Source organism: Rattus norvegicus, chromosome 10 (assembly GCF_021556685.1).
Source record: "Rattus norvegicus strain SHRSP/BbbUtx chromosome 10, alternate assembly SHRSP_T2T, whole genome shotgun sequence".
NCBI classification, from domain to species: Eukaryota; Metazoa; Chordata; class Mammalia; order Rodentia; family Muridae; genus Rattus; species Rattus norvegicus.
In genome coordinates, this window is record NC_141543.1 from 100,042,853 (window position 1) to 100,070,415 (window position 27,563).

A 27,563-nucleotide genomic window follows, 5' to 3' on the forward strand; every position below is an offset into this window, starting at 1 on the left:
GTTGCTAATCCCATAGAACATTAAAGTGTAAGTTTAAGAAACTCTAAGAGAAATCAATTCAAAGATATGGAAAATAGAAACAGTGAAAAGAGATGACAAAACAGAGGCAGGCAGATGGATGAGCAGACAAGAGTACTAGCTAAAGCCCTTTCCGAAAACTGAGGGCCTATGTGCTTGACTGGGAAAGGGCCCTGGATAGGACAAGTCACTGTAGCCTTTCTGAGCACCAAGGAAAGCGTGAAGATCCCAAGCACTCCCAGAGAGCAGGAATAGGGTCACATCTAAAAGACCAAGGCTTGAGTGGCAGGAGTACAATCACGTTCTAAGCAATGTGGACTTAATCTGGGAAGGCTACCCTAGTTCCAGGATAGAAAACTCTTTGATTTAGATATATTTGTCACTTCAAAAGATTGCTCTTGTGTGTTCAGCCAAATAGGGGCTCAACTCTGCTTAGTGGTTTGAACTTTTCACACCTGCATTTGTCTGAGAGCTTCTATTTTCTGTTTCAGCTAAGGTGAAAAGTATTCAATTTACCCCCTTCCTTCCCTTCCTCCTCTGCCAGTTCCCTGTCCCATTTGTCTCCCTTTCCCTTCCTGTTCTTCATTCTCCCTTCCTTTACCTTTGAGCCGTCACACTTGCTGTGTCTATTTCTGTCTCTCCTTCTCCCTTTTTCTTTCTATCCACAGAAGTCTTATGTTTGTCTAATAATTGGCAGGAGAGATCTTTTTTTCTTGCTTGCTTCTTCAGTGATGAATAGTTGGCATCAGATCAAAGACGAGCCCTGTGGTTTTCTGGCTGCCCAGAAGGGCGGCGCAGCTGGCAGTCATCCCAGCTGCCTGGTGATAGGCATGTGGAAGAGATACCAAGCTCACAGGTCACTGTGTGTGTTCATGTATGTGTGTTTTGCAGGCCAACAGCAGGCTGAAGCAGATCGAGAAAGAATACACTCAGAAGCTTGCCAAATCTTCCCAGGTAAGCATGAGCCAAAGACACAAAAGAAAACAATAAATCCAAAACAAAAATGCAGAAATGAAACCAACAAACACAACAAAACCTTTATACTTCAGAATTAAATTGAATTCTTGTCAGTTTTTCATGGGTGAGTATGCTATTTTTATGGGTATATAAAATGTTTTTAATATTTTAATCTTATTAAATTAGGAACAATCATGGATATTGAACCATTTGAATCAACATACTACAGACACACACCTTCAGGTTCACACACACACACACACACAGACACACACACACACACACACACACACACACACACACACAGATGTTGTAAAACTAGCTAGCACACCTGAACAAGCCCAGGCCAAAAATATTTCACACGGGCAGGAGATACACACCTACATCTGTGACGTAAGCAGGTTGATAACATCTGTACTTTCCTTTCTTTTTTTTTCAATATTCTAACTCGTTGCACCCCTGAGCTAGCTTGTTGACTAGTTCAAAATGACATCCAACTCTAGGTTAAGTCATAAGCTCAGAGGCTGGCTTCTTCTGGTGGGTGGGAAAGACACTGGTTTGTTCCCTCCAGCAGTCTTCCTACAAGGGAGACCAGCAGTTCACATCAACCTCTGCTCGAGAGTGGATGCCTGCAGGTACTTTTGCTGCTCGAGTTGATCCATTTCCCATAGCTTTGGTTAGGGAATGTCAACCTCTGGAGTTCTGCGAGTTCTCCTAGAAGTAACCAGTGGTTACGTTCATTCGGTAAATGAGTAACTAAGCCATTTAGTTTTACAGTTTTCCTGTCTAATGAGTTTAAGATGGCTTTAGTGTCATTGCCTGTATGCAGTGGCTTCTAAAGTGAAACTCAGGAGACATTTTCTGAGTGCCTCACAATAGGAGCAACAAAACAAATGGTTGCAGGACCCAACAGTCCGGACACAAACCCTGTGACTTACTCACTCTTCCTTACTGGCTCCGTTTTTCCAGTTGAGAAAACAGAGTTAAGGGCAGAGGATGCAGCCAGCAGTAGAGAGTAGAAAACGGAGGTCAGAGAGATGAGCTCATCGGAGTTAGCAAGTGACTAAGCCAGGACTCAGCCTGGATCTGACTTCAAAGCGGCAGACTTGACCTTTGACACAGCAGTCTGCCCCAGTGCTTCACCTTCCTAATTCAGCAAAACTTTGGATGTAGTTATCAGGAAATGTCCATTCTGTAATTATTTCCAAAATGGGCATGTTATATAATTCTCATGCCACTAAGAAAACCAAAAGTCTTCAATTGAATAGTCATAGGTGTTTATATGAAAGATGATGATGGCATGGCTGCCATTATTCCACCTCTTCAGGATGAAATGCCCTTGTCAATCTGCTGAGATTGATGCTTACAACCAGCTGAGAGAAGTGTTAGCGCTCCCGAATTAAAGGTTAAACAGAAACATGAAAAATTGCGACTTACTTTGCTTTATTTGAAATGGGGGATACAGAGAGCGAAGTTGGAAGTTGGCTAATAAAATGCTTAACTTACAAGGGTGTAAACAGAAACTTTAAGCTGAGCTACCGGAATGTGTGCAGAAGTCTGATTAGGTGACATTAAAGCAAATTAAATGTTAGCATATAGGAAAGCCTGGGTGTGGAATCCACAGGCTGGATTGGAAGACTAGACAGTTATGACACTTGTGTGTGCTTGAGAGAGTTTACCGGCCACCTTTGGAATTCAGTTTCCTCATTAGTCAAGGGAAGATTATCACCTACCCCTTACGACAGTTTTAACTAGTAAGTAAAACTAATAGCCAAGCAGTGTCTTGTATGTACTAAAACATTCAATAACCATTAGTAACCTTAGTTGTGTGGATATTGCAGTAGGAAAAGGAAGAAGTCAAGGAGAAGGTCTAGAGGAAAGTGGAAATTTTTTCATCAGATACCATGCTCTGAGGTGTTTATAGACTGATGAAATTTCTCTGCAAAAGTTGGAAATGTACAAGTGTGCTACTTTTCTTCAAGACATTAAGGGAGAGGCCGTGGGAAACAACCTGTAACTATCATGCACTGTAATCATTTCATAAACTAAAGATCGATTGATGGCAGAAACACACACTGAAGGAACGTCAGCTGGAAGATAGCCTTATTCTGATAACTGTGCTCGTCTCTGCCCATCTCTGATACAGTGAGTATTTATAGCCTTGAACTGGCATTTGAAAGCATTAGGCTACAGTGCCAGTCACTGCTGAGAGACAGATTATGTTTAAATGAACATTTTTTAAAAACACAGAAGCATGGGCTGTTTGTGCCTTCAGATGCCAGTTTGTTGGAATCTGCTGCTTATCTCTTCAAGCTCCTGAGTGCCAGAAGCAAAGCTGCTTCAGTGTGTTTATTGGGATTTAAAATCTCTCTCTTGAGAGCAGTGCTAATGCGAATACATTACTGATGGGCCCATTGGCACTCAAGAGAACAGCAGTTTAAATTTAGAAAATATTTGAAATCTTTTCCTCCTGTAAAGGAAGTTACTTGATCATTGAGATTGTAGCAAGCTTTGGACCTAGTAGAAAACGTGCACTTAACCCCAGCACACTCAGAGGCTGTGCCCCTCAGGAACCACACAGCAGTCATCATAGGAACAAGGGGGCATCATCTCTGGCAGGGTATTTCTCTCCGTCACATATTAGACAGAGACCTTGCTTTCTCAGTCTTCTCAGTTCAGTTCCCTACTCTTCAATTTCCAAACCAAGGTCTTAGTTTCCAAAAGTATTCATAGCTGAAGAGGACCCGCTGCCAGTTGAAGCCGCCCACTGCCGATCAGCCCTCATCACTCCCCTGGCTTGCTTCCCTCCACAGTGCAGATTAATGCCCCAGCTGTGGCCAGGGGCCATGCCAGGAAGTCGAGGGTTGTCGAGGGTCTCTGCCTTCCTGCATTTTGTGAGGAGCCCCAGTTCCCTCTGTCTTTTTGGTTTATGTTGGCTATTGAACTTAGAGAAAGAGTTTCAAACTGTACCAAAATCTGGAAAAACGGTAGAATGATGTAGCCTTTAGATAAGATCCTAATATCTGTGTAAAGTTTCATTGCTTAACCATTATTAGCAACTATTATTGCTGTCATGGGTCAGGCTGCTTATAGCACCCTCCTGAAATAACCCTGTCGCTTGCCAGAGTGTTAATTTCCCATATCTACATGAAAAAGTCGTAATCCACTCCTTACTCTGAAGTGGATACAGGTTGAACATTTAGTGACATTTTGTGTTCTTTATGATTCTATCCAAAATGGACACTCCCAATTATGATTATTTATAATAAATTCTTTTTTTCAGAAATTTTTTACTATTATTTATGGACTGGCTAGACTGTGTCCATAGTTTTCCAGGCGATGATCGTTTCTTATTTACCGTTATAATCACTACTTAAATACTTAGTGTTAATGATCTAGCAATGAGCTAAGGTGAGGACACATGTTTTCATACACTCTTAAGTCTACAGTGAGTAGATGTGGCTGTTGTGTTCCTTGGCTACACTATGCTTGTTAACCCAGTGTTCTGATTACCTCTTACTCTGAAGTATTAAATCCTTTTGGTGCCAGTCATTCTACCCACGTGTCTGACCACAGTGTTTCACTCCAGTGTCCTGACATTTTCTTATGCTACCTTTATGAGCTTTGAAAATAGCTTTCCAAATATAATCCCATTTTCCCCACACAAGTCTTTATTTCCCTCCCCTCCCCACTAAAGAATGTAAAAGCAAGTGTGCCTTCCTTGGAACATTGCGTTCCATTGGAACATCCCAAACCTACACTCATTTCTTTTTGTATGCGTTGCCCAGAATCTTCTTTTTTTTTTTTTTCCGGAGCTGGGGACCGAACCCAGGGCCTTGCGCTTGCTAGGCAAGCGCTCTACCACTAAGCTAAATCCCCAACCCCCAGAATCTTTTAAAAATTAGGAATATCTTGGTCTTGACCCCTTAAAATCATCTGAAATATCCCAAATATTTTTGTTCTCATCCTCAGCTACTAATCTCAACCCAACTTTTTTTTTTTTTGAGGCAACATCTCGTGTCCACGTTAACTTCAAATTCAACCTGTAGCTGACACTGTCCCTGCACTCCTGATCCTCATGCCTCTGCTCGCACTACTGATTTGCTCAACGCTAGTATTTTAAATGTATTTTGTACTTTAAACGTAGACTACATGTTGTGGTAGATACACAAATCTATACATGTGATAAACTTGCATAGAACTAAACACACACTACAGAGTTAAACTCCCACTTCTATGAAAGTGTGACTTGCTCAACTCGAGACATTGGAATCTTAGGTTGTTCACTGTTTGGCTCCGTGTTCGCTCCGTGTTCCTATAAAATATCAATTTTCAATTTCATGGTAGGTTGAAGAACTCCGGCTTTCTCATCCCTAGGTCCCCACCTATAACGAGGAGCTGACCCTGTGCGCCTCCCTCAGTGTTAACGTTTGCTCTGTCAACGTCACCACTTCATGGAAGTGCTGTGAGGTCATCGAACAGACGCAACATTTAAGCAAATTTCTCAAAATAGATGAACACTATTGTGAAGTAAATCCCTCCACCCACCGCAGAGGAACATTAATATTCTCATACTGCTCCTAGGAATTTTATCCTTTCAAAGCAATCTTAATGTTTGATTACATTTTAAACTTTGTTACAGCAAATTTGTACATTAAGCATGAACAATGTTATTTACATCCATTGTAACAACTAATATTTCTTAAGAACCTAGATTTTATGGACTTTCATATAGTTGGGGGGTTTTTTGGGGGTTTTTTTTTGTTTTTTTGTTTGTTTGTTTATTTGTTTGTTTTGCCTTTTGATGCTGTGCTCCTGTTTTGTGGAAAACTGAAATCAAGAAAGATAACTCAGCCCAATATTTCTCCCCAAGTACATTCCCTCTCAGAGCAGTATTGTGAGCTCTGATACAGCTTCTCTTATTCCCTCACTCTCGAAATGGAAAGGAAGCATCCCAGAGTGTCCAGTGTCTCCTCATGAGGTGCTCATTTGAGAAGCTGGAGGGAACTAACACTTAGGAAAGTGTGGAGAAAGCTGCAGACTCTGGGAAAGGGCACTGTTTGAGCCAGAGTAAACTTCGTGCTTGTGCATAGTTAAGAAGGAGACAACCGATTTGGAAGTATGAACTTCTCTTTGATGCCAAAGTTTTGTTAAAACTGAAACTGGCTCACTGGAGGATGAAGCTGACCCTGGGCTTCAGCTCTTACCTAGCTCCATAGCTGGAAACCATCTTCAACAGGGTAAGGTATCTGACCTCACTTTGTACCTGCTTCATCATTTTAAAAAGAATAAACTATTCTTATCTCACAGTAGCAAATAATATAAAATCTTTAAATTTCAACACAATCCATAAACATTAGTTAATACCCAAAGCTTACTGAGTGGAATTAGGTGACCATGAAGAGTGAACTTAACTCAGCTTGCTAGGAGTTTGGTGGTGGTGGTGAGTAGGAGGTGGGGGGGTTAGGAGTTGGTGGTGGTGGGTAGGAGGTGGGGGTGGTGGGTAGGAGGTGGTGGTGGGGTGAGTAGGAGGTGGTGGGGGTGGGTAGGAGGGGGTAGGAGGTGGTGGTGGTGGGTAGGAGGTGGTGGGGGTGGGTAGGAGGTGGTGGGGGTAGGAGTTGGGGGGCTAGGAGGTGGTGGTGGTGGGTAGGAGGTGGGGTGGTGGGTAGGAGGTGGTGGTGGGGTGAGTAGGAGGTGGTGGTGGGTAGGAGGTGGTGGTGGGGTGAGTAGGAGGTGGTGGTGGGTAGGAGGTGGTGGGGTGGGTAGGAGGGGGTAGGAGGTGGTGGGGGTGGGTAGGAGGTGGTGGTGGGTAGGAGGTGGTGGTGGGTAGGAGGTGGTGGGGGTGGGTAGGAGGGGGTAGGAGGTGGTGGTGGTGGGTAGGAGGTGGTGGTGGGTAGGAGGTGGTGAGTAGGAGGTGGGAGGTGATGGGTAGGAGGTGGTGGTGGGGTGAGTAGGAGGTGGTGGTGGGTAGGAGGTGGTGGGGGTGGGTAGGAGGTAGGGGGGTAGGAGTTGGGGGGGTAGGAGGTGGTGGTGGGTAGGAGGTGGTGGGGTGAGTAGGAGGTGGTGGTGGGTAGGAGGTGGTGGGGGTGGGTAGGAGGTGGTGGTGGGTAGGAGGTGGTGGTGGGTAGGAGGTGGTGGGGGTGGGTAGGAGGGGGTAGGTGGTGGTGGTGGGTAGGAGGTGGTGGTGGGTAGGAGGTGGTGGGTAGGAGGTGGGAGGTGATGGGTAGGAGGTGGTGGGGGGTGGCGAGTGGTGGTGATGGGGGCTGAGGGAGTGATAGGTGGTAGTGGTACAAAGTCTTACAAAAGTCAGAGCAGCCTTTCTCACTCTTAAGTTTATTTCTTAGTAAAATACAATCTGATGCTTTTCATTTTTTTGAGATCACAGATGTTCTTTCTTCTGATGAGTAAATATTGTGGAATGTTAGAATGGAAATGTCTTCCAAATATATTTGGTTCAGCAGTTGCTCACCATTCACAGTTTTATTGGAGTCTCTTCTTGTGTGGAATTTGTGCATTATCCTGAGTGATATGTTAATTGAAAATGTTCAGTTTGTGGACTAGAGGTTTGCCAAATTCATTCTTTTGTTAAGCATAAATACATATAAAATAGACGCCCCTCGCTAAAGAATTTGAAGTTACAGCATGCTGTTTTCATTTTAGATCATAGCAGAACTTCAGACAACCATTTCCTCTCTGAAAGAGGAGAGCAGTCGGCAGCAGCTTGCTGCAGAAAGGCGGCTCCAGGATGTTATACAAAAGTTTGAAGATGAGAAGCAGCAGCTGATTAGAGATAATGACCAAGCAATCAAGGTAATCTGAAGACTGCAGCAACCGGGGTACCAGCTGCTTTAATGTAATTAAAAGGAGGCTGAAGTCCCAGCAGCGGGCAGATGGACGCAGGTATTTGGCTTGCTCACACAGCCTGCAGTAATTCCATTCACTGGACTCTCTACCTTTGATGTAGCCGGTGACTCAGGCTGACTTCCCTCCAAGAGATCACATGCCAGCATAAAAAGTCAGTTTTGGCAAGCCCTACCCATTCATATTGAACAAATATTTGAAAAATACCTCGTCTTTCTCTTGAGAACTACTTTGGAATTGTCTCTTGAAATTAGGATGAGTGTTTAGCCCAGTGCTGCTGCCTAGCACATCCAGAAATCAGGTCCCATTTACACTCCACTCTTTGCCCACATCCTTTCATCATGCATCAGACCATGAGCAATAGTATCTATCCAGAACTGGAATGCCAGCCATCTGATGTGCTCTGACATAGCGCAGTCTGACTGTTGCTGCTGAGAACTTTGGCTGTTTCTAAATGGCTTCAGAGAACCAGTCACACCTTAGTAGCAACAGAGAGCTCACTGGACCTGAGCTGCTGGGTTAGAGGCAGGTAAAGCTCAAAGTAGCTTTGTCCTTGGCTTCCTAGCAGCGGACGCTATTGTAAGTGTCTGCATCATGCTGCGCTTCATCTGTGAGGAGCAGCATCTGGAAACCTTTATAAATAAGGCTGAAAGGAGAACAAAATTGTTTTAAAGGATGCCCAGCAAAAGGTTATTTTTCACTGCCTTTGCTATAACAATACTTAAAGCATGTAGAGTAAGCATCGAGAGCAGGGAAAAATGTGCTGTGTGTGTGTATGTGTGTGTGTGTGTGTGTGTGTGTGTGTGTGTCTGTGTGTGTGTCTGTGTGTGTGTCTGTGTGTGTGTCTGTGTGTCTGTGTGTGGTGTGTGGTGTGTGTGGGTGGGGTGTGTGTGTGTGTGTGTGTGTGTGTGTGTGTGTGTGTATAACTTAAGCCTAGATGGTACTGAATTTATTTCTACTTGTAACCCTCCATGGGTTATGAGACAAAAAAAGAAAGAAAGAAAAGCCCATTTCCTTTCATGCTCTGGCTGGTGAGTGTCCACCTTCCTTTGGCCTCTGGCCTTTGAGAGCGTCCGTCTGCCAGCCCCTTCACTGGATACCCACTTCTCACCGCAGTCTGTGCACTAGCCTGGTTCTGTCTCCTGTCTCTGCAGCACGACCTAGCTGTAGAGTTTGTTTAAACTGTTTCAGTTACATAAAAGTTTCCTTTTAAGTGGGTTTCTCTTCCGCTTATATCCAAATAACCAAGTGGTTGGTAATTTTCAATTTTCAAATAAACAAGTGGATCCCATTTATAAGCAGGAGAAGGCATGAGTTAGGTTACCCCAGCAACCATCCTAGCATTGTTTTTAGAGAATTAAAGATACCTTGAAAGAATTGTAAATAGGACAATTACCCATTTTTAAATATTTATTCTTATAGTTTTAATCCACTTGCATGATAAAAGGGAAAAGCCTTTTAATCATAACTTCAGACCCATCCCAAATCACAGACTGAACTTAAAAATGGCAGTCAATATGTATATAATGTGCATAAAACATATGTAGCTTTTTCCCCTGACAATACCAAATTACAGTTACAATACAGTTAAAAAGCCAAGTGTGGTGGCACATTACTGTAATCTAAGCACTTTGCTAAGGCAGAGGGAATCATGAGTTCAAGGCCAGCCTGAGCTTTATAGCAAAATCTTGTCTGGGGAAAAAAAAGAAAATGGGGAATTAAAGAAAAATGAAAATGCAACAGTAGTGGAAATACAATTCAGTTTGGGATCTGTTACTTAGTATGTAAAGAAAACATTGTTAACCTACCTCCATCAGCATCGCTATAATTGATTTATTGGCAGTCGTTTCTTTGACCCTCCCCCCCACACACACACACGGAATAATAGGATATTAATTTAAGTGGCACTGTGTTCTGGCTTCTCTAACAAACATTTTCATTTATTTTTGTTCCATTACATCACTTAGCCCTTAAAATTTGTTTTGCCTAATTCATACTTTTTATCATCTGTAACTTTTGGAAACTAATCACATGAAACAACAAAATTAGCAAATGTCTTGACATCTATACATATAGCCCAAATTAACTCTTATTTGTCTATTCATGTCCTCCTTAATTCTCAAAAAATACAGAGGGGAAGGTACATCCAAAGACAGGCCTGCAGGCTATTGACAAGGAACAATCCCTTTGATTTTCCACCGACCTTACCCCAGTTCCATGTCCAGCACTTAGCTCGTGGTCATAGACATTTCCAGGAGACTTCTCTCTCCCTCACTGAGCTTCCAGCTCTCAGGCAGCCTGCCTGTGTCTCTGAGAGAGGAGGCAGCACCTGGGAGGCCAGGCTGAGGGCATTGCCGTGCTCTGCCTCACCCCAGCTTCTGGAGGCCTCTCCTCTGTCTCCCTCTTGTCCATCAAAGCTTCTGCTCCTGAATGGATTTTGGAGCAAGAGTAAGCACCATTCCTTTCAACTTAGTCTGAGCTTGCTGGATGTGCGGAGGAGTCTTGGTCACCTCAACACTTATGGCAGCCCCTGTGGGTTTCCCCAGTTCATCTCCCATCCATGCCCTCTGGTCCTCCAGTCCTCCAGCAGCTCCAGGGCCTTGTGCCTTTTCAGCTTCCTTCTCTGCCTCACCCCTTGCTCACACTTTAGTTTCCCCAACTGTTAAGGGAATCTTTTTAAGAAATGGATTTACTGGTCATAACTTTGGGGAGGCAAAGATGAGATTGGATAACCAGACCAACACCAAACTGGTTGACAACTGGTGTGCAAGGTTCAAGACGCGGTCTGATTTCCTAGAGAGCCTAAGCTGTTTTCCACTGTTCTGCCTTCCCTTGGTGTCCTTACGCCAAATCTCCGAAAAAGAATGACGTAACCAAATGCCAGGTGGGGATCCTTACTCCACTCTTCTGTCTGTCTGGATGACGGAACACATCTAAGCATTTTACATTCTAATTACACTTAGGGCTCTATACATCCAGTTGCAGATACAGGGACATCTGTAGATAATTACAGAGAGGTGGAGTCACCATGAGACTCAATTTTCTGGAAGCCAATACGTCTGTCTGAAGAAGCAGTTAGCAATGGTGTATAGGCAGCAGGATGCTAACTGTGAAACCTGCTCCAGCACTCAGTTTGATGAGCTGAGCTTTCTCAAACTGAGGACCAACACTAGAGATGATTAGTAAACCTGGTGCCTGCCCCTGAGCTAACTGGATTTCTGTGGGCACTTAAATCATGCTGTAGAGAACATGTGAGGGAGAAAGCGGTCTCAGGTCCACTGAGGACACCCATGCATGCACTGTAGCTTGGTAAAATACTTTTGATAATAATCTGACCGTGCTCATCACCATTAAATTGTTTGGAGGCCTGCTTAGCCTTTGACCCAATTCTAGAATTCACCCCAATATGGATGATTAGAGAAACATTCTTTGCTTTAGTCATGAAATGCTTGGCCACGGTATTGCGCTGTCCTGTCTCAGGCACTTGTGACGCCAAGCATTCTGTCTCCTCCTCGTATCTCTACTGTAGGAAGGAACTGAACTCCTGTCATAGAAGGCAGTTTAAGCACACTGAAGATGTTCACAGGTGCTTTACCAGAAGAACTCAGGTTACAAAGTTTGTACGTAAAGTTAAACATGTCTGTCAACAGTGTGATTACATATCAGAGCTGACTTCCTAGATAACTCTGAAAAGTAAATTTGCAGTGAAATTATTTTTATTGTATTTCACGTGTATGGATGCTTTGCCTGCACAGTCTCAGGCTCCACATTCCTGTCTGGTACCCACATAGGCAAGCAGAGAGCACTGAGTGCCCTAGGACTGGAGGTGCAGGAGAGAGTGTGTGTGTGTGGGAGCTGGGAATCAAACCGGGACCTCTGGAGGAGCAGCACGGACTCTTACCAGTGAGCCACCTCTCGGCCTGTGAATCATCCTGATGTATTTGAGTTATAGCATCACTAATACAATAAAGGCGATAAAATCTTTCCCACTTATTGCTTTATCTCAGTTATCTATTCTACATCTAAAATGATACCTGCAGGAAAGATTATCTCTGGGGCTGAGAAATGAATCAGTGGGTAAAGCCACTCACATGGGGCCTGGTGACCTGAGCTTTACCTCTAGAACCCACACCGTGGAAGTCTGCTGCCCACAGTGGATGCCCTTGCTTCCGTTCATGGTACATTCCCTCCAATGATGGATGAGTGAGGGTAATACTACTCGGAGAGATTATCCGATGCATTCCCAAAATCACATCAACTCGATGGCTTATAGCAATAACTTCATTCTATGCTTAGAGTTCTAGGGACCTAGAATCAGGCAGGGAGAGAGGTGGCTCTTTTCATGCAGTGCATCGGTGGGTTTCGTTTAGGAGAAAGCTTGACTGTGGCTAGGGTACCTGAGATTTAGCCTCCTCCCTGAGTGCACAGTGGTCAGACTTTCTCTCAGCAGCTGGTGTGGCAGACGGAGCCTCAGAGATGTGTGGCAGAACCTGCACTTGGCATGAAGCTGCACTAGGAAGATGCAAAATCACTCCCACCACATTCTGCTGGCCAAGACAGGGTGCCAGGCCAGTGCTGAATCAAGTGAAAAGAAGTAGACTCTTTTGCAGTGAGGATGGCAGGGATTATATGGTCACGGTAAAAGTCATAGCCATCTATGGGAAGCAAATGGAGTGTTAAGTGAGTGTGCACTGTTGACATGAGCACCACCATGTCCCAACTCCAGTGCCTCAACCATGGCAATGGCAAGGCCTTGTCCACAGCCAGTACAAATGTGGACAGCGTACGCACATGGTATTCACCACAGCTGTCGCCTCCCAGATGACGGTGGGACTGTGGGATTGCTGACACCGTTCCCCTGCAGAGACCCCTACCAAGATTAGCTCACCTGCCTCCTCCTGCAGCTTCGTAACAGACCCACCTCCTGGACCAGCTGTGTGTGTGTGTGTGTGTGTGTGTGTGTGTGTGTGTGTGTGTGTCCATCTGTCTGTCTGTCTGTCTGTCTGTCTGTCTGTCTCCTTTCTTCATTCCCCATCACAGGTCAGGTCAGTGCCAAAGACCTTCAGGTCACAGCAGTCATTCCATACCAAGGCTTTAGTTTCACCATTCATTCTTCAGTTGCGTAACAGCCCTGAAAATTAACTCTTAACTTCACCATAAAGTTACATCTTTTTCTTTTTTTAAGCAAATTTGTTTTGTAGTTTTATAAAAATATGAAGTAATTTACACTCATGACAAATCCTTCAGAATTTCTTTTAAAAGTTAAAAAGTTTTTCAAGTCATCCCAAATGTCACTAACCAAAAATAACCAGGATAGAACCAATGTGGACATCAGTTCAGATACGCTGTTACACATAAATGGGGGTTAGGAGTTGGGAGTCGGGGAGATACAAGTAGATTCATAGTGAATCCCATTTCAAATACTGCTTGTTTGTTTGTTTGCATGTTTGTTTGTGAAACACTTGCCTTTAATCACACAGGCTAAAGAGAAGGGAAAAGCAAATCGGAGTGTTGAACTATGGAACAGAGTTGATGACATAGGGCTGAGAAGTGGCTGCATTTGCACGTTCTCCTCTCCACGCCATCCCTTCCTGCCCACTCACTTCCTTGGGTGGTGTTGCCCTTCCCACTCTGTTCGGGTCAATGATGCTTGGTCGTGCTTAGCCACACACTTTAATTCTCATGCTGTACGGATGCAGTTGTGCACTGTGCCTTTCCCTCAGCACTGCAGTTCTAGAGCTCCTCCTTGACTTGGTGCTCAGTGACGGGTGGCTCTCAGCGGTCCTCTCCTCGGAGCTGTTTGTAATAAGAATGCTACTGGCCAGGCCTTGCATTTGAGACGTGTTACACAGACAATATATTTTTGTTCACCTCTTCTTCCAGTGTGTAACTCACCCATACAGTGTTTTGGGGTTTATTTGGTTTTGGTTTGGTTTTATTTGCCTTGGTTTTGGGTTCTAGTTTTTTAGACAGGGTTTCTTTGTATAGGCCTGGCTATCCTAGAACTCTGTAGACCAGGCTGGACTTGAACTCAGAGACCCAAAGAAGGCTTCCTCCAAAGTGCTGAGATTAAAGGCATGCACCTCCATGCCCAATTTTCTGTAACTTTAATATTGCTGGAAGGAAGGCAGGAAGGACCTAATGTTCCTCCAGGGAAGTTTGGGTAATCCAGGGTGTATACAGCTATTAAGGTGGTCAGACTTGATTGCAGATATGTTTGAAGTGTAGTGATCTCCTCTGTGGAGAGAATTGACCTCTGCTGTTTTCCTCCTGTCCTGTAGCTTGAGGGAAGGGAAAGGAAGAATGGAGATGGGATGGGAGGCGTGCGTGTTGTGGAGCTGGCTGCTCGCCCTTGGACACTTCGTTAAATCAGTCTTTCAGGGTTCACGTTGCCAAGCTGCAACAGGTTGCTTCTGTTTCTGTCCCTTGAGCTCAGACTTATTCCCTCCTGACACCCAGAGCTGCTGCTGTCCTCACCTGCACTTCCTCTTCGTCTCCTCCTCCCGTCCCACGAGGCACACAGTGAGGCCCCACAGTCCTCGTCTCTCCAGAGGTAGACTGTGGAATCCAGACTTAGAATCACAATCCAAAGATATTCTACAGACGGTGCAGGCCTGGACCACTGTGAATCTCTCCAGAGTGTTCCAGAGTCCTTTACCCGGGCACAGGCTTTTGATAGTGTTTTGTATTTTATCAACATTACTGCTCTTTATTTCTGTTAGTAGATCTTGGATAGTTTCTGCTTAGGTTTGTGTGGGTTTTGTTTTGTGTTGGGCCTTAAACTCATGGCCTTCCCCTTCTGCCTTCGTGCGATGCCATCGAGCTGGCCCCCAAGCATCTAGTCTTTGCTCCCGTTTACTGACTCTATTGGTACTAGAAGGAAACTACCAGTGATCTGAACTGAAAATCCTGACTGATTTTGTTATAACATTTAACAAGTAGCCTGTGTTGGTCAGCAGCTGCTACGATGATAACAGTCTCCCAGACTCAGAGGTTTTAAATAGTAGCTGGTTTTCATGCAGTGTGGCCGTGGGACACTGGCGGAGGGTTCAGGCACTGTTGGTGTTTGACTCAGGTCTTCAACTGGATATGGCTGACTCTACGTCTGTACCGTTGTTTTGGATTTGTGGCTGCCTGGGATGGTCGGTAGATCCCAGAAATACAAGATGAGTGCAACTGTCTCTGTAGCCTCCACTCACTCGTGTCTGCAACTCTGGGGCAGGGAAGTTCTATTCCCATTCTCAGGTGTCTGTCAACTGTGGCTTTATGATGTACTGAAGCTGGTCTCTGAGTGCTTCTGAATTTCCATAGCAACACCTTCCCACGTCCTCTAACTTACAAATCCCTCATTTCTGTCTCTAGTCTCTCCCTCTCCTCCTCCCTCCTTAACACTTAGTAATAGTTTTGTGTGTGCCGTATGCAGGCCTCTTGTCTGTGCTGTCCCTGATGATCTCAGCCCTTCATGGGAACTTCCACACAAATGAATTTTCAATTTTAAGTTTTTGTGCCCTGAACCTACAACCTTTGTTTACATGTTTATTTTTCTGATAATTTATTTGACCAGGGTCTTCTTAAGTAGCCCCTACCTCAGCCTTCTAAGTATTGGGATTGAAATACTGGGCTGCCACACCCTGCATTGGCCAGCATTTCTAGTCACCACTAACATCTCCATTCAGATGGTCCACAGGCAGCTCAAAGTAGACATCTTATGAGACCGAATTTTTCTTCTCTTGCTCTCCCCAAGCCTAAGCTACTCTCCTTGTGCCAGATATCTGAATCAAATCACCGTTGTCCACCTCATTACTCGGGTTAGAGCCCTGGAAACTTGACAGGATCCTCCTCTGCCCTTGTCTCTCATAAATTAGTCCTTAGGACAACTCCTCAGTATATGTGGGCACAGCTCATTCCACACTCACTAGCTCCTACCCTTCCTCAGAACGCATCCTCCCTGGAGTGACTGCCCACAGAGCTGTCCCTCACACCGATGATGCCACAGCCGTTCTAGAACACCAGTGAGCATGGCATTTCCAGCTTCAAGTCCATCAGTAGCTTTCCCTTTCCCTTTCCCACAGGCAACATCTTTTTTTTCCCCATCTTTATTAACTTGGGTATTTCTTATTTACATTTCGATTGTTATTCCCTTTCCCGGTTTCCAGGCCAACATCCCCCCAAGCCCTCCCCCTACCTTTCTCTATGGGTGTTCCCCTCCCCACCCTCACCCCATTATCGCCCTCCCCCAAACAATCCCAGTCACTGGGGATTCAGTCTTGGCAGGACCCAGGGCTTCCCCTTCCACTGGTGCTCTTACTAGGATATTCATTGCTACCTATGAGGTCAGAGTCCAGGGTCAGTCCATGTATAGTCTTTAGGTAGTGGCTTAGTCCCTGGAAGCTCTGGTTGGTTGGCATTGTTGTACATATGGGGTCTCAAGCCCCTTCAAGCTCTTCCAGTCCTTTCTCTGATTCCTTCAACGGGGGTCCTGTTCTCAGTTCAGTGGTTTGCTGCTGGCATTCGCCTCTGTATTTGCTGTATTCTAGCTGTGTCTCTCAGGAGAGATCTACATCCGGTTCCTGTTGGTCTGCACTTCTTTCCTTCATCCATCTTATCTAATTGGGTGGTTGTATATGTATGGGCCACATGTGGGGCAGGCTCTGAATGGGTGTTCCTTCTGCCTCTGTTCTAAACTTTGCCTCCCTATTCCCTCCCAAGGGTATTCTTGTTCCCCTTTTAAAGAAGGGGTGAAGCATTTGCATTTTGGTCATCCTTCTTGAGTTTCATGTGTTCTGTGCATCTAGGGTAATTAGAGCATTTGAGCTAATAGCCACTTATCAATGAGTGCATACCATGTGTGCCTTTCTGTGATTGGGTTAGCTCACTCAGGATGATATTTTCCAGTTCCATCCATTTGCCTATGAATTTCATAAAGACATTGTTTTTGATAGCTGAGTAGTCTTCCAACGTGTAGATGTACCACATTTTCTGTATCCATTCCTCTGTTGAAGCAACATCTTAAACTTGATCTCCTAGCAGAGGAGGCACAGTATCTAAAACTGCCATTCTGGGGTTGCTCCCTGTCCTTCGGTTCCTCAGGGTCCAACTGTTTTCATAAGAACACAGACACATCGCTGTGTGTGCATTTCACTCTTTGCACAGCAGCAAACTGCAGAGATGAAACTGCTGGTCCCAATCAGCCATCCTAGTACTGATTTCCACATGCACATGCTTGAAACAAAGAGGAAACAACCAAATATCCACCTTATTATCTAGATCTTGAGACACGTAATACTCTTTTTAATAATGGGAGAGCACATCAAACCCTTCTGCTACCTACTGAAGCAGGGCGGGTGTGTCAGGGAAAGGCAGGGCTGCACCCACTGTGGAATGCACTCTTGTTCTGAAAGGACTGACAGCCTGTGTTTGTGCACACTCTAGTATCTGACATTTTCTAGAAAATCAATGAAGTAAGCCTGACATGCCAAGGATAACAACTGACTATATTGTTGCTAATAATAACATTTGCCCTTTCAAACAGTAAGTTAGGATTTGGGAAAAATTGGTATCACTGTTGTGAGTTTGACAGCTTGGCAATGCCTAGTTTTCTGATGAGATCAGTGACTTTGCAAGTGGTAGGAAAGGGGTAGGGAGAGAATGGAGCATCTCTAGTTGAAAGAGTCATCTGACTCATGATTCATTATACCATGTATTTCAGATGATCAATCCCTGATGTTACAAATCCCTTCATGACTAAAAGACTCATCCAACGCATAAAAGAGACCAAAGGATTTTAATGGGCCTACATGCACAGTTCATGCATGAGAGTTGCAGATTTCACATTGCAGGTAGCTTCAGAAACCACCACTTGCTGCCGTTTGGTATTACATAATAGCAAAATGCTCTAGTCATTGGCAGGGCTGCTGAGAGACCCCTCTGCCCTTTTCTGACCAGCTTTCTGTGTGACTGAATTTCTTTTCATGTTTCATTGGGAGCAATGTTTTTGCAGGAGTTTTAAATACAGAAATAGATGAGTCCAGTTCCCTCTGTTAAAGAGATTTGTAGAAATATAAAACACCCACATATCTCATTGATTTTTTTAAGCTGAGAAATAAACAATTTAGGATTTGGAGAGATGACTTAGTAAAGTAGCTGCTAGGCAAGCTTGAGGACATGAGTTCAAGTGCTCACTCAGAAGACCAGGCACAGCAGGGGTGTCTGTAAACCTGGTGGGGAAGGAAAGGAGACAGACAGATTTCTAACGCTCACTGGCCAGGCAGTCTCATTGAGACAGTGAGCTCAAGATTCGGTGAGAGAGCCTGTCTGAAAAACTGAGGTGGAACGGCTGGAGAGAGGACTTGGCAGTTAAGAACACTAGCTGCTCTTCCAGAGGAGCCAGGCTTGGTTCTCAGTACCCACATGATGACTCACAACTATGTACAGTCCTGTCCCAGAAACGTGATGCATTTTTCTTGCCTTCTTGGGAACTGTATACATAAGGCATATAGACATACATGCAGACAAAATACCCATACGCATTAAATAAATTTATAAAATATTTAAACCTAAGGTATAAAAATGAATTACAGTGGAGAGCAGTCAAAGAAGACACCCTCCACATATGCACATGTATGCAAATGGTCATTTGATTTAAAAATAGTCTTTATATGTTCACTCTCAGTGAGTGTATTTCTACTATTTTAAAGCCAATTAAATGTTTTAATACCTTATTAGTCTTAACTTCTAATGTATCAATAGATATAGTCTACATAAACAAAACTTTTTTGAGGTTATTTTTATTTTCAAGTTAAATTTTAAATTTATTTAAGAAGAGTATGAATTATTCAATAATTTTGGTTGTGAAGCTTAAATGTATATTTTTTGGGCAATCACTGTCTTATAGTGCCTTTGAACCATATATAATATAGTTTAGAACTATTAAAGTTAATTTTTAAATACCTATTACATTCTTAAAAAGCTAAATAATCCATATATTTTCTAGTTCCTGGTTAAGCACAGGCTGTTTTTATTTGGACAGTGCAGCAGTGCAGTCCACACACAGTCACTGCAGGCTCACAAGGGTGCAGTGGGCCAGGCCATCGAGTCGGTTGCCCCTATTCTTATAATTACGCCCCGCATACCCTCACCATTCGCTCTTGCTTATTCTCTGGTTTATAATATACCAAGCAGTGTTTTAAGGGCTCAAAGTATTTTCCATGCAACTTGAAAGATTTTTGTCTACTGAATAGAGGATCTTTTTCTACAAATTTTAAAATGAAGTGAAAATTGGGCAGAGGCTAGAACTGGAGGGAAGCAGGGTGAGCCCCTGAGAGCTGCTCGTGTCCCCTGTGCTCACTCCCTCGCTGTCACCGCTTCTTCTTCCTCGGAAGCAAGGTCAGAACTGCCACACTGGGACTGAGCCTGTCTTCTAGGAAAGTGGCTCTTGGGCTTCTGTTCGCACAAGTGTCCCCCCCTTTTTGAGTTAGCAGGCAAGTCTTCCTGGGTGGGATAGATGGAAAGACTCCCTTCTAAGCATCATTAATTCTAATTCAGGGGGCACAAAGAAAATGCCACTTTTTTCTGTGTCTTTAGGACATGCACACAGGAAAAGCAAGAATTAAATAACGAACAGGTCCCCACGAAAGCCATCTGAGGCTAGGCCGAGATTTCTTTCTGTGTCTCAATGCTACTAAAACCCCTCAAAGAGGCTTGTAATTTTATTCTTTGGAAATTGATTCATATAAGCTCTTAGCACAGTGAGAACTGCCCAAGCTTATGAAATATTCCTTTTTCCCCTCAAGCCTTCTGGTAACACAGAGCAGATTTCTCGGTGTCCTACTGGCAGACGACCTTTTCTCGTGAACTCCAGTCAGTGGCCAAGAGAGAGAAGCATTGGTTCTTTAAAAGCTCTTTTCTATGCCTGCAAGCAACATTTTTTACAGTATTTCTCCTTGATATGAAATCTCTGCTTGGACATCTGGCCTCACAGTGAGAACTTTCAATACTCAGGCTTCAAAGAGAGGACTTCGCTCTGGTGGTGCAGAAGGGCCATAGAAATGTTCCATAGTAGCCTACAGAAGAGTCCCCAGCGTTTCCTCAGACGAACTTCTGTGAGCTAAGTGGGTAGTGCCAACCAGCATTCAGGAACTTGTCTCTGGCTCACAACCTTCTGTAGGAACTTCCCAGGAGAACATAAGGCTTGCTCTTCAAGGACATGTAAGGCAGAGAGTACTCTAATAGATTCTGCCTGGTAAAGCAAGATGTGTCACAAGGTTTCTCACATGTGACATGTTAAGTAAAAAGAGGACTTCTCAGGGTGTGGAAAGGTACTTGAGGAAGGGAGCCCATAAAGACCACTTGTTAAAATTCCACAATGACCCTATCACCTTGTTGAAGAACATTTAAAAGATCTAAGTTCCTTTATCATATCTGTTCTATTACCACAAACATTTACCAGCTCATCGCCATAAGTTAAGCCTGAGAATCCGGTGATATCACTGGGTACTAGGACATTGGTTTCCGGGAAGCTCATTTATCCAGCAGACTTTTAACACTTCCACCAGAGGATACACAGTAAATGCATGTTCTTGAGAAGCTCAGAGCCCACGTTATTAAAAAAAAAAAAGAACCGAATCAGATTTTACAGGCCCACATGTCCTATTCTGAATTACCAGAAGTCTAGAAAGGCATAAATTATTTTCTAAAGGCTGTGGTTAACATACTTAGCAACAGATCTGCCTGGTGCTGAGGGCATTTATTAGATATTAATGCATTAATGTTCATTTTTGTTTGTATCTAAGGATGGTGTGTTGTCCCAGTTGCCCCCTGGGGAAGGTATACTATAACCTCATGGATTCTGCAATATCTGGTTTCCACCCTGAAGATCTGTATAGAGGGCTGACTCAGTACCACAGCGCCCCCAAACACCCCAGAGAAAAGGAACACAGTCCGCATGGACTGCTCACTCTTTTTAGGGGTCACAGAAGAGGCAACACTGAAGTCTTCAATGGAGAGGGTATATGCACGGAGCCCATGGATGTATGCATCCAAGACCACCTGCCCAAGGGCAGCAAGCACCACCTATGGCAATACCATAGCAATTGCTAAACACGAAAGTGCCCTACAGATTTGCCCACACAGTCTAATGGAGGCATTTTCTCCCTTGACGGACCTCTTCCCAGAGGCTTGTGTCACGTTGACCCAGGATCTAACCAGGACACTACGTCTTCATAGTAACCATCATTCATCCTATCTCTTGCATCCCAGGATTTGTTCCTAGAACAGCACGGTGGCCTTCTTTTCTCATACCTCATGCCTCACGGCTAACAGCAGCATCCAGGGCTTGTCTTAACATCAGTGATATGCTGATGGCAGTCTGCATGGCTGAGCCAGCTGTGGCTCTGCTGTCAGAAGCCCTGCAGTAGTGCATGCTGAAGTTACTTCCTGAGACCCAGTTGTTAAGCCCAGGAATGCTGCTGCAGCAGTTCTCTGAGGCCCCCTCTTTCTTGATGAAACAGCAGGCAAATGGTTGTGCATCCGGATGGACCCACTCTACCAGGCCTCTGCAGCTCCGAAGAGCTACCATCTAACCTCTTGACCTTCTCTGATATAGGTTTCACTTTACTCTTGTTTTTCCCATTTTTAAAATCTCCTTTGTAATCCGTATAATACAGAAACTTTGCAGAGCAATGTGTTATATTTTCTCTAAGTGTTTTAGAGAAAGTGTTTCTGTGTATAACCATCTTTCTGGTTTCACGTGCCATTTGACTCTACCAAACTATTCTCTTTCCCAACCAGGTTATCAAACTTCCTGTAAAGGGATGGATGGTAAAAGTTACTGGCTCTGTACACCGCACACAGTGGCACACTGCTAACGGTGTCGTGGTGAAAGGCAGAGACCGCAGTCTACCAACAGTTGGCTGTGAGGGCGGGGTCACTGCTGTGTTTGGTGAGCTGGCTGTACTTGCAAACCCCTGATCTGTGAGCTCACTGCACTCTTGCTGTCCGTGTGTGCTCACAGGACACTCTGAGCTTCAGCTCTCCTCCTCACTCCCTCTGGGACATCGTCTCCCTTCTTCTGTGGAGATGACCTTCAGAAGCTGCGGCCTGGCTCATGGCTGGGTCCTGGATCTTGCAGAAGCTGTGAATAACCTTCTTGGGTGTGGGGGAAAGGTGCAGTACTATGTCAGTCAGAGACGCAGCACTGAACTCCCTTCCTCTCTACTGGGTCTCCCTCCATCCATACAGCTTCCTCTCAGACTTTCTGTTTCCCACTAGGAACGTGGAGATCACGGCTGTCCTTCTTTTCCTTTCACCGCGGTTTCTCTTGCTTATCACCAGAGTTCTTAATCTCTTATTGTCTGACGTGACCCTGTTCAGAGCATTCCTTGATTTGCGATAGTTTTAAAGCTGCCTCGTCTCCGCTGACAGCCAAACTCTCAGGGACATTTCAGGGTGAAAGAAATCTACCTGTAAATTCTTAAATGACTGTGGCATCCTACATTCCAAAGAGCACTCAGAAGTCAGTAGGAAAATACGAGCAGCCCATTCCCCCAAAGAGCAAAGGATATGAAGACCGATCACAGGCAGAACATCAGTATTTAGCAAACATGAAAACTGTGCTCATTCTCATTCATGAGTAAAAAGAAAATTAAAATCAAAATTGTACTTTCAAGGGTCCAACTACCATCAGATTTGCATAAATTTGAATTTGGAAAAAACTCAGAAAGTAAAGGTTGAGGAGTCACGTGGGCTCATGCATCATTAATGGGAGGAAACTCAGAATAGCCTAGAACCTTGGTCCAGCAGGTCCACAGACAAGAATTCATCTTCTAGATGTACTTGCAAGTATATTCGATGTCTTTTCAGTATTTCTAGAGTAGAGAAATGGAGAAACAACTGATAATGTGCCTGTACAGTGACACGCTTACAAAGTGGGTGCTGGTGGGGTGCGCCAGTCTGACATTAAAGCAGGAGGGCCAGTGTGTGGTGAGTATAAACCAAGAGAATGCAGAGGTCACGCTATACATTCAGATGAGTAACGAGAGGGGCCCAGGCTTGTTTCCTTGTGTTGTAACAATGTTTTAACCTCTCAATGGTGGCATCTTACCAAATGATCAGACCTCAAGATCAGAATGTCCCTTGGTTGTCAAACCGTGCAGCCTCCTCCAGTCACTTGATGCCCATGTTGTCTTATTCAGACTGTCTGACCACCCACAAGCATCTGCTCTGTGCCGACACTTGCTTCTGAAGTCATCCTCCTCCTGCCACAGCCGTCTTCCCTGGTAGAGTGCCGTATTAGCACAGTCGCTCCAAGGGCACACCACATTTGCCGTGAAGCAGTTCTTAGTGCCCAGTGCTTGGAGACCCTTCATCCTGAAATGCCGCTATACTAAATGGTCCTGTACCTTTCATGCCTCGTGATTCCAGTTTCTACACAGTAAAGGGCACTCAGAAGATAACTCTTAACTGACTTATAGAATAGTCCTTAGTAAACATTTTTTACCTATAGGGGATCAGTATTGGCCCAGGACACCCCAAGATCAAGTTCTTGGCATAGATTTATTTGCCCCCAGAAGATCAAAGAGTAGAGAATAAAACAAAGAAAGGAGATAGAAGATAAGGGAGGAGGGGAAGGGAACAAGGGAAAGGGGGAGGGAGTATTCAGGAGGAGGGACAAAAGATTGCCTCTGGAGAGAGAGGAGACAAACATGGCCCATAGGAAAATGGTGGTTTATAAAGGTACAAGGGGAAACCCGTGTTAGGATGAGGAGTTTAATTTTAATAGGGTATGTTAATCAAATGAACCAAAGGGGGTTTTGATTGCCGGACTTCAATACTTCGATAGCTGGCCTCGGTAGTGAGCCTCAAGAGGAGGAAGTGGCCACATAAGGGGTAGACCTTGGGGCTGGTTCACTTTAGGGATGTGACCTAATGGTTTTTCCACAAGGCTGAGGGGAGAAGGGTGAGGACTGCCAGCGCCATGATTGTTTTGCTTGAGCTGGCCAGAGTCTCTTCAGTACCTACGATGACTTTTGTAAAGGCAGCTGTAACTACATCAGTCCTCATCTGGGTTTTATGGAAGTGGAGGGGCTGGTAAGATGGCTCAGGGGTAAGGGCACTTGCCACTAAGGCTGACGACTTAAGTTCAGTTCCCTTAGGACCCACATGACTGGAGAGAACTGATTCCACACGTTGCGTTCCAAGCTGGACGCGCACTATGTCATGCGCCCATGCTAATATGTGTGTACCCTAGCACATGCTCTCATCCACACATGTGTGCCCACATAAATGAGATGTATGATTAATTTTGAAGAGAAGATAGTATTCACACTCCTTTACCCTACAAATTTGCAGTGAAATCATGAGCCCTTAGGTTAGCAAACTAAACTGCAGACATCCTTGATGTGTTAGCATTTTAACTGCTTGAAATAACTCCTATATGCTGTAGATATAAAACATCACAAATGGTTCATTCCTAACAATCTGGTGAGGATCTTCCCACCTGAAGGATTAGGAAGTAGAATTTGGAGGGAGATGGGAAGAAGATGGCTGGAAGAACTGTAATAACCTGAGGAATAAACGTGAAGGCGGCTCCAGGGATGGCATGGAGAGCCCTGAGGACAGCAGGATCACCTCTGCAGAACACAGGAGGAGTTAGGTTGACTTACAGAGGAACCAGGCTGGAGCCCACACCTGCTGGTGGACTTGAGTTCAGACAGAGCTTACACACCTGACTCAGCATGGAGATGCTGAGATACATGGCTACTGTCAAAAAGGAAGCACAGAGGGGCTGGGGATTTAGCTCAGTGGTAGAGCGCTTACCTAGGAAGCGCAAGGCCCTGGGTTCGATCCCCAGCTCCGAAAAAAAGAACCAAAAAAAAAAAAAAAAAAAAGGAAGCACAGAGCATGGGGACGTAGGTTGTGTTGCACACGTCCCCACCAACAAATGCAGAACTAATATCTAGAGACGTATTCCTTTGTGAGGTTGCACAATACTAGTGAGGAAAACTAGGGTGTTAATAAACAGTTCTAGTACCGTGCCTACTTCTGCACAAATGTGCTTTCTAACTCAGGAGAAATGGCTCAGTTCTAACTCATGCTTTTATACATTATACAACAGGAAATGATGCAGCTTTATATGAAATTTTCTAAGGAACTAAATCAGAAGCAATTAAACACACAAATTGTATAATAATTTACACGGATCATTTTTTTTTCAAAAATCATATCATTGGAAAATCAATTCAGTGAGTCCTGCCACCCAAAAAGAGGGAAATGGGGTTTCAGAGGGGCTGTCACAGTCGCCACCACAGCCGCCTGACAGAAACTAAAGCTTCGGAGCCGCCCAGACTGGGTGCAGGGCCGGGTGCAGGATGCTTTAGTGTTGGAAGCACAGAAGAAAGAGAGGTCTAAAAACAAAGAAACTGCCCCTGTTTTTTTTTTTTTTTTCAAGAGACTTAGAACCCTTTTCCTTTTATGTCTCTGTCACTTGCTCCAGGACTCTTCCTAAAGCCCTCTAACCACCTACATAAATATTCATATGGCTGTTCAACATCTCATTAATAAAACAAGATTTGGTGGTAAAATGTTTCAGAGTAACAGATGATTTGCATCTCACCCTTGTTTAACTTTAAATCTCAAGCAATTAATAAATTAGACTCGAGAGCTTTTTAAGAAGTTACTTGTACATGCACCACAAATTGCATTATTTTTATGTGTAAATAACGATGAAAGGGGAGATTGTTCCTTTGATGTCTATAAACTACACTGTAAAATATGCAGAAACATTCTTGAGTTTAGTTGGAGCCAAAACAAATAGGCTAGTTCATCAAACAAGGCAGCAGCGTTCTCAGAAGCCAGCGTGATCTTCCTCCTCTGCAATGGCTTTTTCCATCTTTTATTCTCTTGCCATTCCTAGCGGCAAATTCATTCCAAGTTCAAAAGTGATGTTAGTCGTCATTTCCTCATCCAGAACACTGGTCTCTTTGCGGATTCCTCCTGATAAAATTGGCTTCCTAGACAAGGCTCACCCGAGCTCAGCTGGCCCTTGGCTTTCCTGCAGTGAGTCATCCTTGTCCTGGAAATCCACCATTTCAGGTACTGAATACTCCAGACTTTAATGGACACTGATGTCCCTGCATGAAATGTTTACCTCCTCTTCTCCAAGCTGACTTATTTCATTTTAAAATTCATATCCTGTTTGTTTTATTCTGTGCACCCCGCACATTGGAGGCTAGGGGTTAATTGGGGGTGGTCAGTTCTCTCCTTTTGCCGTGTGAGTTTAAAGACTCGAACCCAGGTCCTCGTGCTTAGCAGCAAGCACGTTTACTGCTGAGCTGTCTCCCTGGCCATCATTTGTTTTTAAATTGTATCAGCAGACTTTTGTTTACAGACTCACTGAGTTGGGCCTCATCCTTTCTTTGGTGTGGTTAATAAATGGGCCCTCTGCTTGGCAGTGGTGGCACATGCCTTTAGTACCAGCACTTGGGAGGCAGAGGTAGGCAGATCTCTGTGAATGTGAGGTCTGTAGAGCAAGTTCCAGGACAGCCATCTACACTCTCTATGAGGCTTGACAGTGGCCATTCCTCCATATGTTGCACCTTGCCTGGTTTCAACCCTATTGCCAGTAAGTCTGCCTGTTCACTCCTTGGCCTGGTGCTTTTTTGAGAAACTCCGACCTCCATCTATGATCTCTTCAAATAGCATGCTTGTCGTCAGATTCTGTGTCCCACTCTGGTCAAGGTTTTATTCAGATTCTCTTCCTTCTTGATGGCAGCTTTCTAACCAAATCCCCCATCCCTCTATCCTTGGACCTCACTCTTCCCAGCTCTTCCATAATTCCTGTCTATGTTTTAGGAGCAGAGCATTAAGTAGATGAATTTCTCTGCGTCTGTTTCGTTCTCTTAATGAAAAGAATCTTAGGGAGTTGACCCTCTGACCTCCCTTTTCCTCTCTCCGGTCTCTCATTTCACAAGGGCACATCTTGAGCCTTGCACAAATCTGATCCTTTCAGCGTAGCTATTGGCAATGTCATGTCTCCAATCTGAACTCTGAAGCCTTTGCTCAGTCACTCATTCAAATATACATGAGAATTGAGATAGTGCTTTGACCAAAATATATGAGTTGTGTGACACTGTCTACTGTGCTTCCTGTGATTGGGCAGAACCTCCTCTTGTCTGAGCGTGGAATTTGGACGAGCCATTTCTTCTGTATACTAAGAAGTAAGTATCTCCTTCAATAATTGGCTGTGGCTTTTTTGTGATCCTTCCTCCTCAACATCCTCCCCTTCCTTCTCCTCCCCTCCTCCATTTTCTTATTCATAAACAGAATGTTGAAGACCAACTTAGGAAAGAGGCTATACTTTGAAAGGCAGCTTTCTGGATAGTTCATCGAATTTAAAGGCCATTCCCAAGGAAGGAAATGCTAATCAATAATGATCTCTTGCTGGCTCCCCAATGTGGACATTCCACAAAGACTTAATGCCAAGATTGACTTGCAAAAAGCCTGAGGAATTTGTTTTCTAAAACGAAACCAATTATTCCGAGAATTCAGTTCAAATGACATTTTTTATGATGTCAAAGGATCAATGTGTAAATAAACAAATCAATATAGCAGTGTTGTCTGTTTTCAGAAGAACCAAAAAATGGTGGCCTGAACAGCACTCTTTAAGCAGTTGACAGAGCTGATGTGTCTGGGAGACCCAATCTTCTCAGGACTTCTGCCTCTTCATGGTT

General features: G+C 44.3%; 1 protein-coding gene across 5 annotated transcripts in view; it reads left to right on the top strand.

The window, feature by feature from the left end:
* The window catches only part of Cep112 (centrosomal protein 112), a 467,011-nt gene that overhangs the window by 364,819 nt on the left and 74,629 nt on the right, over nt 1–27,563 (top strand). For all 5 annotated transcript variants that reach the window (NM_001105849.1, XM_087570857.1, XM_087570858.1 and 2 more), the window contains 2 exons: nt 910–972; nt 7,636–7,785. In NM_001105849.1, coding sequence (NP_001099319.1) covers nt 910–972; nt 7,636–7,785 — 213 coding nt within the window. The remainder of the gene's footprint in view (nt 1–909; nt 973–7,635; nt 7,786–27,563) is intronic.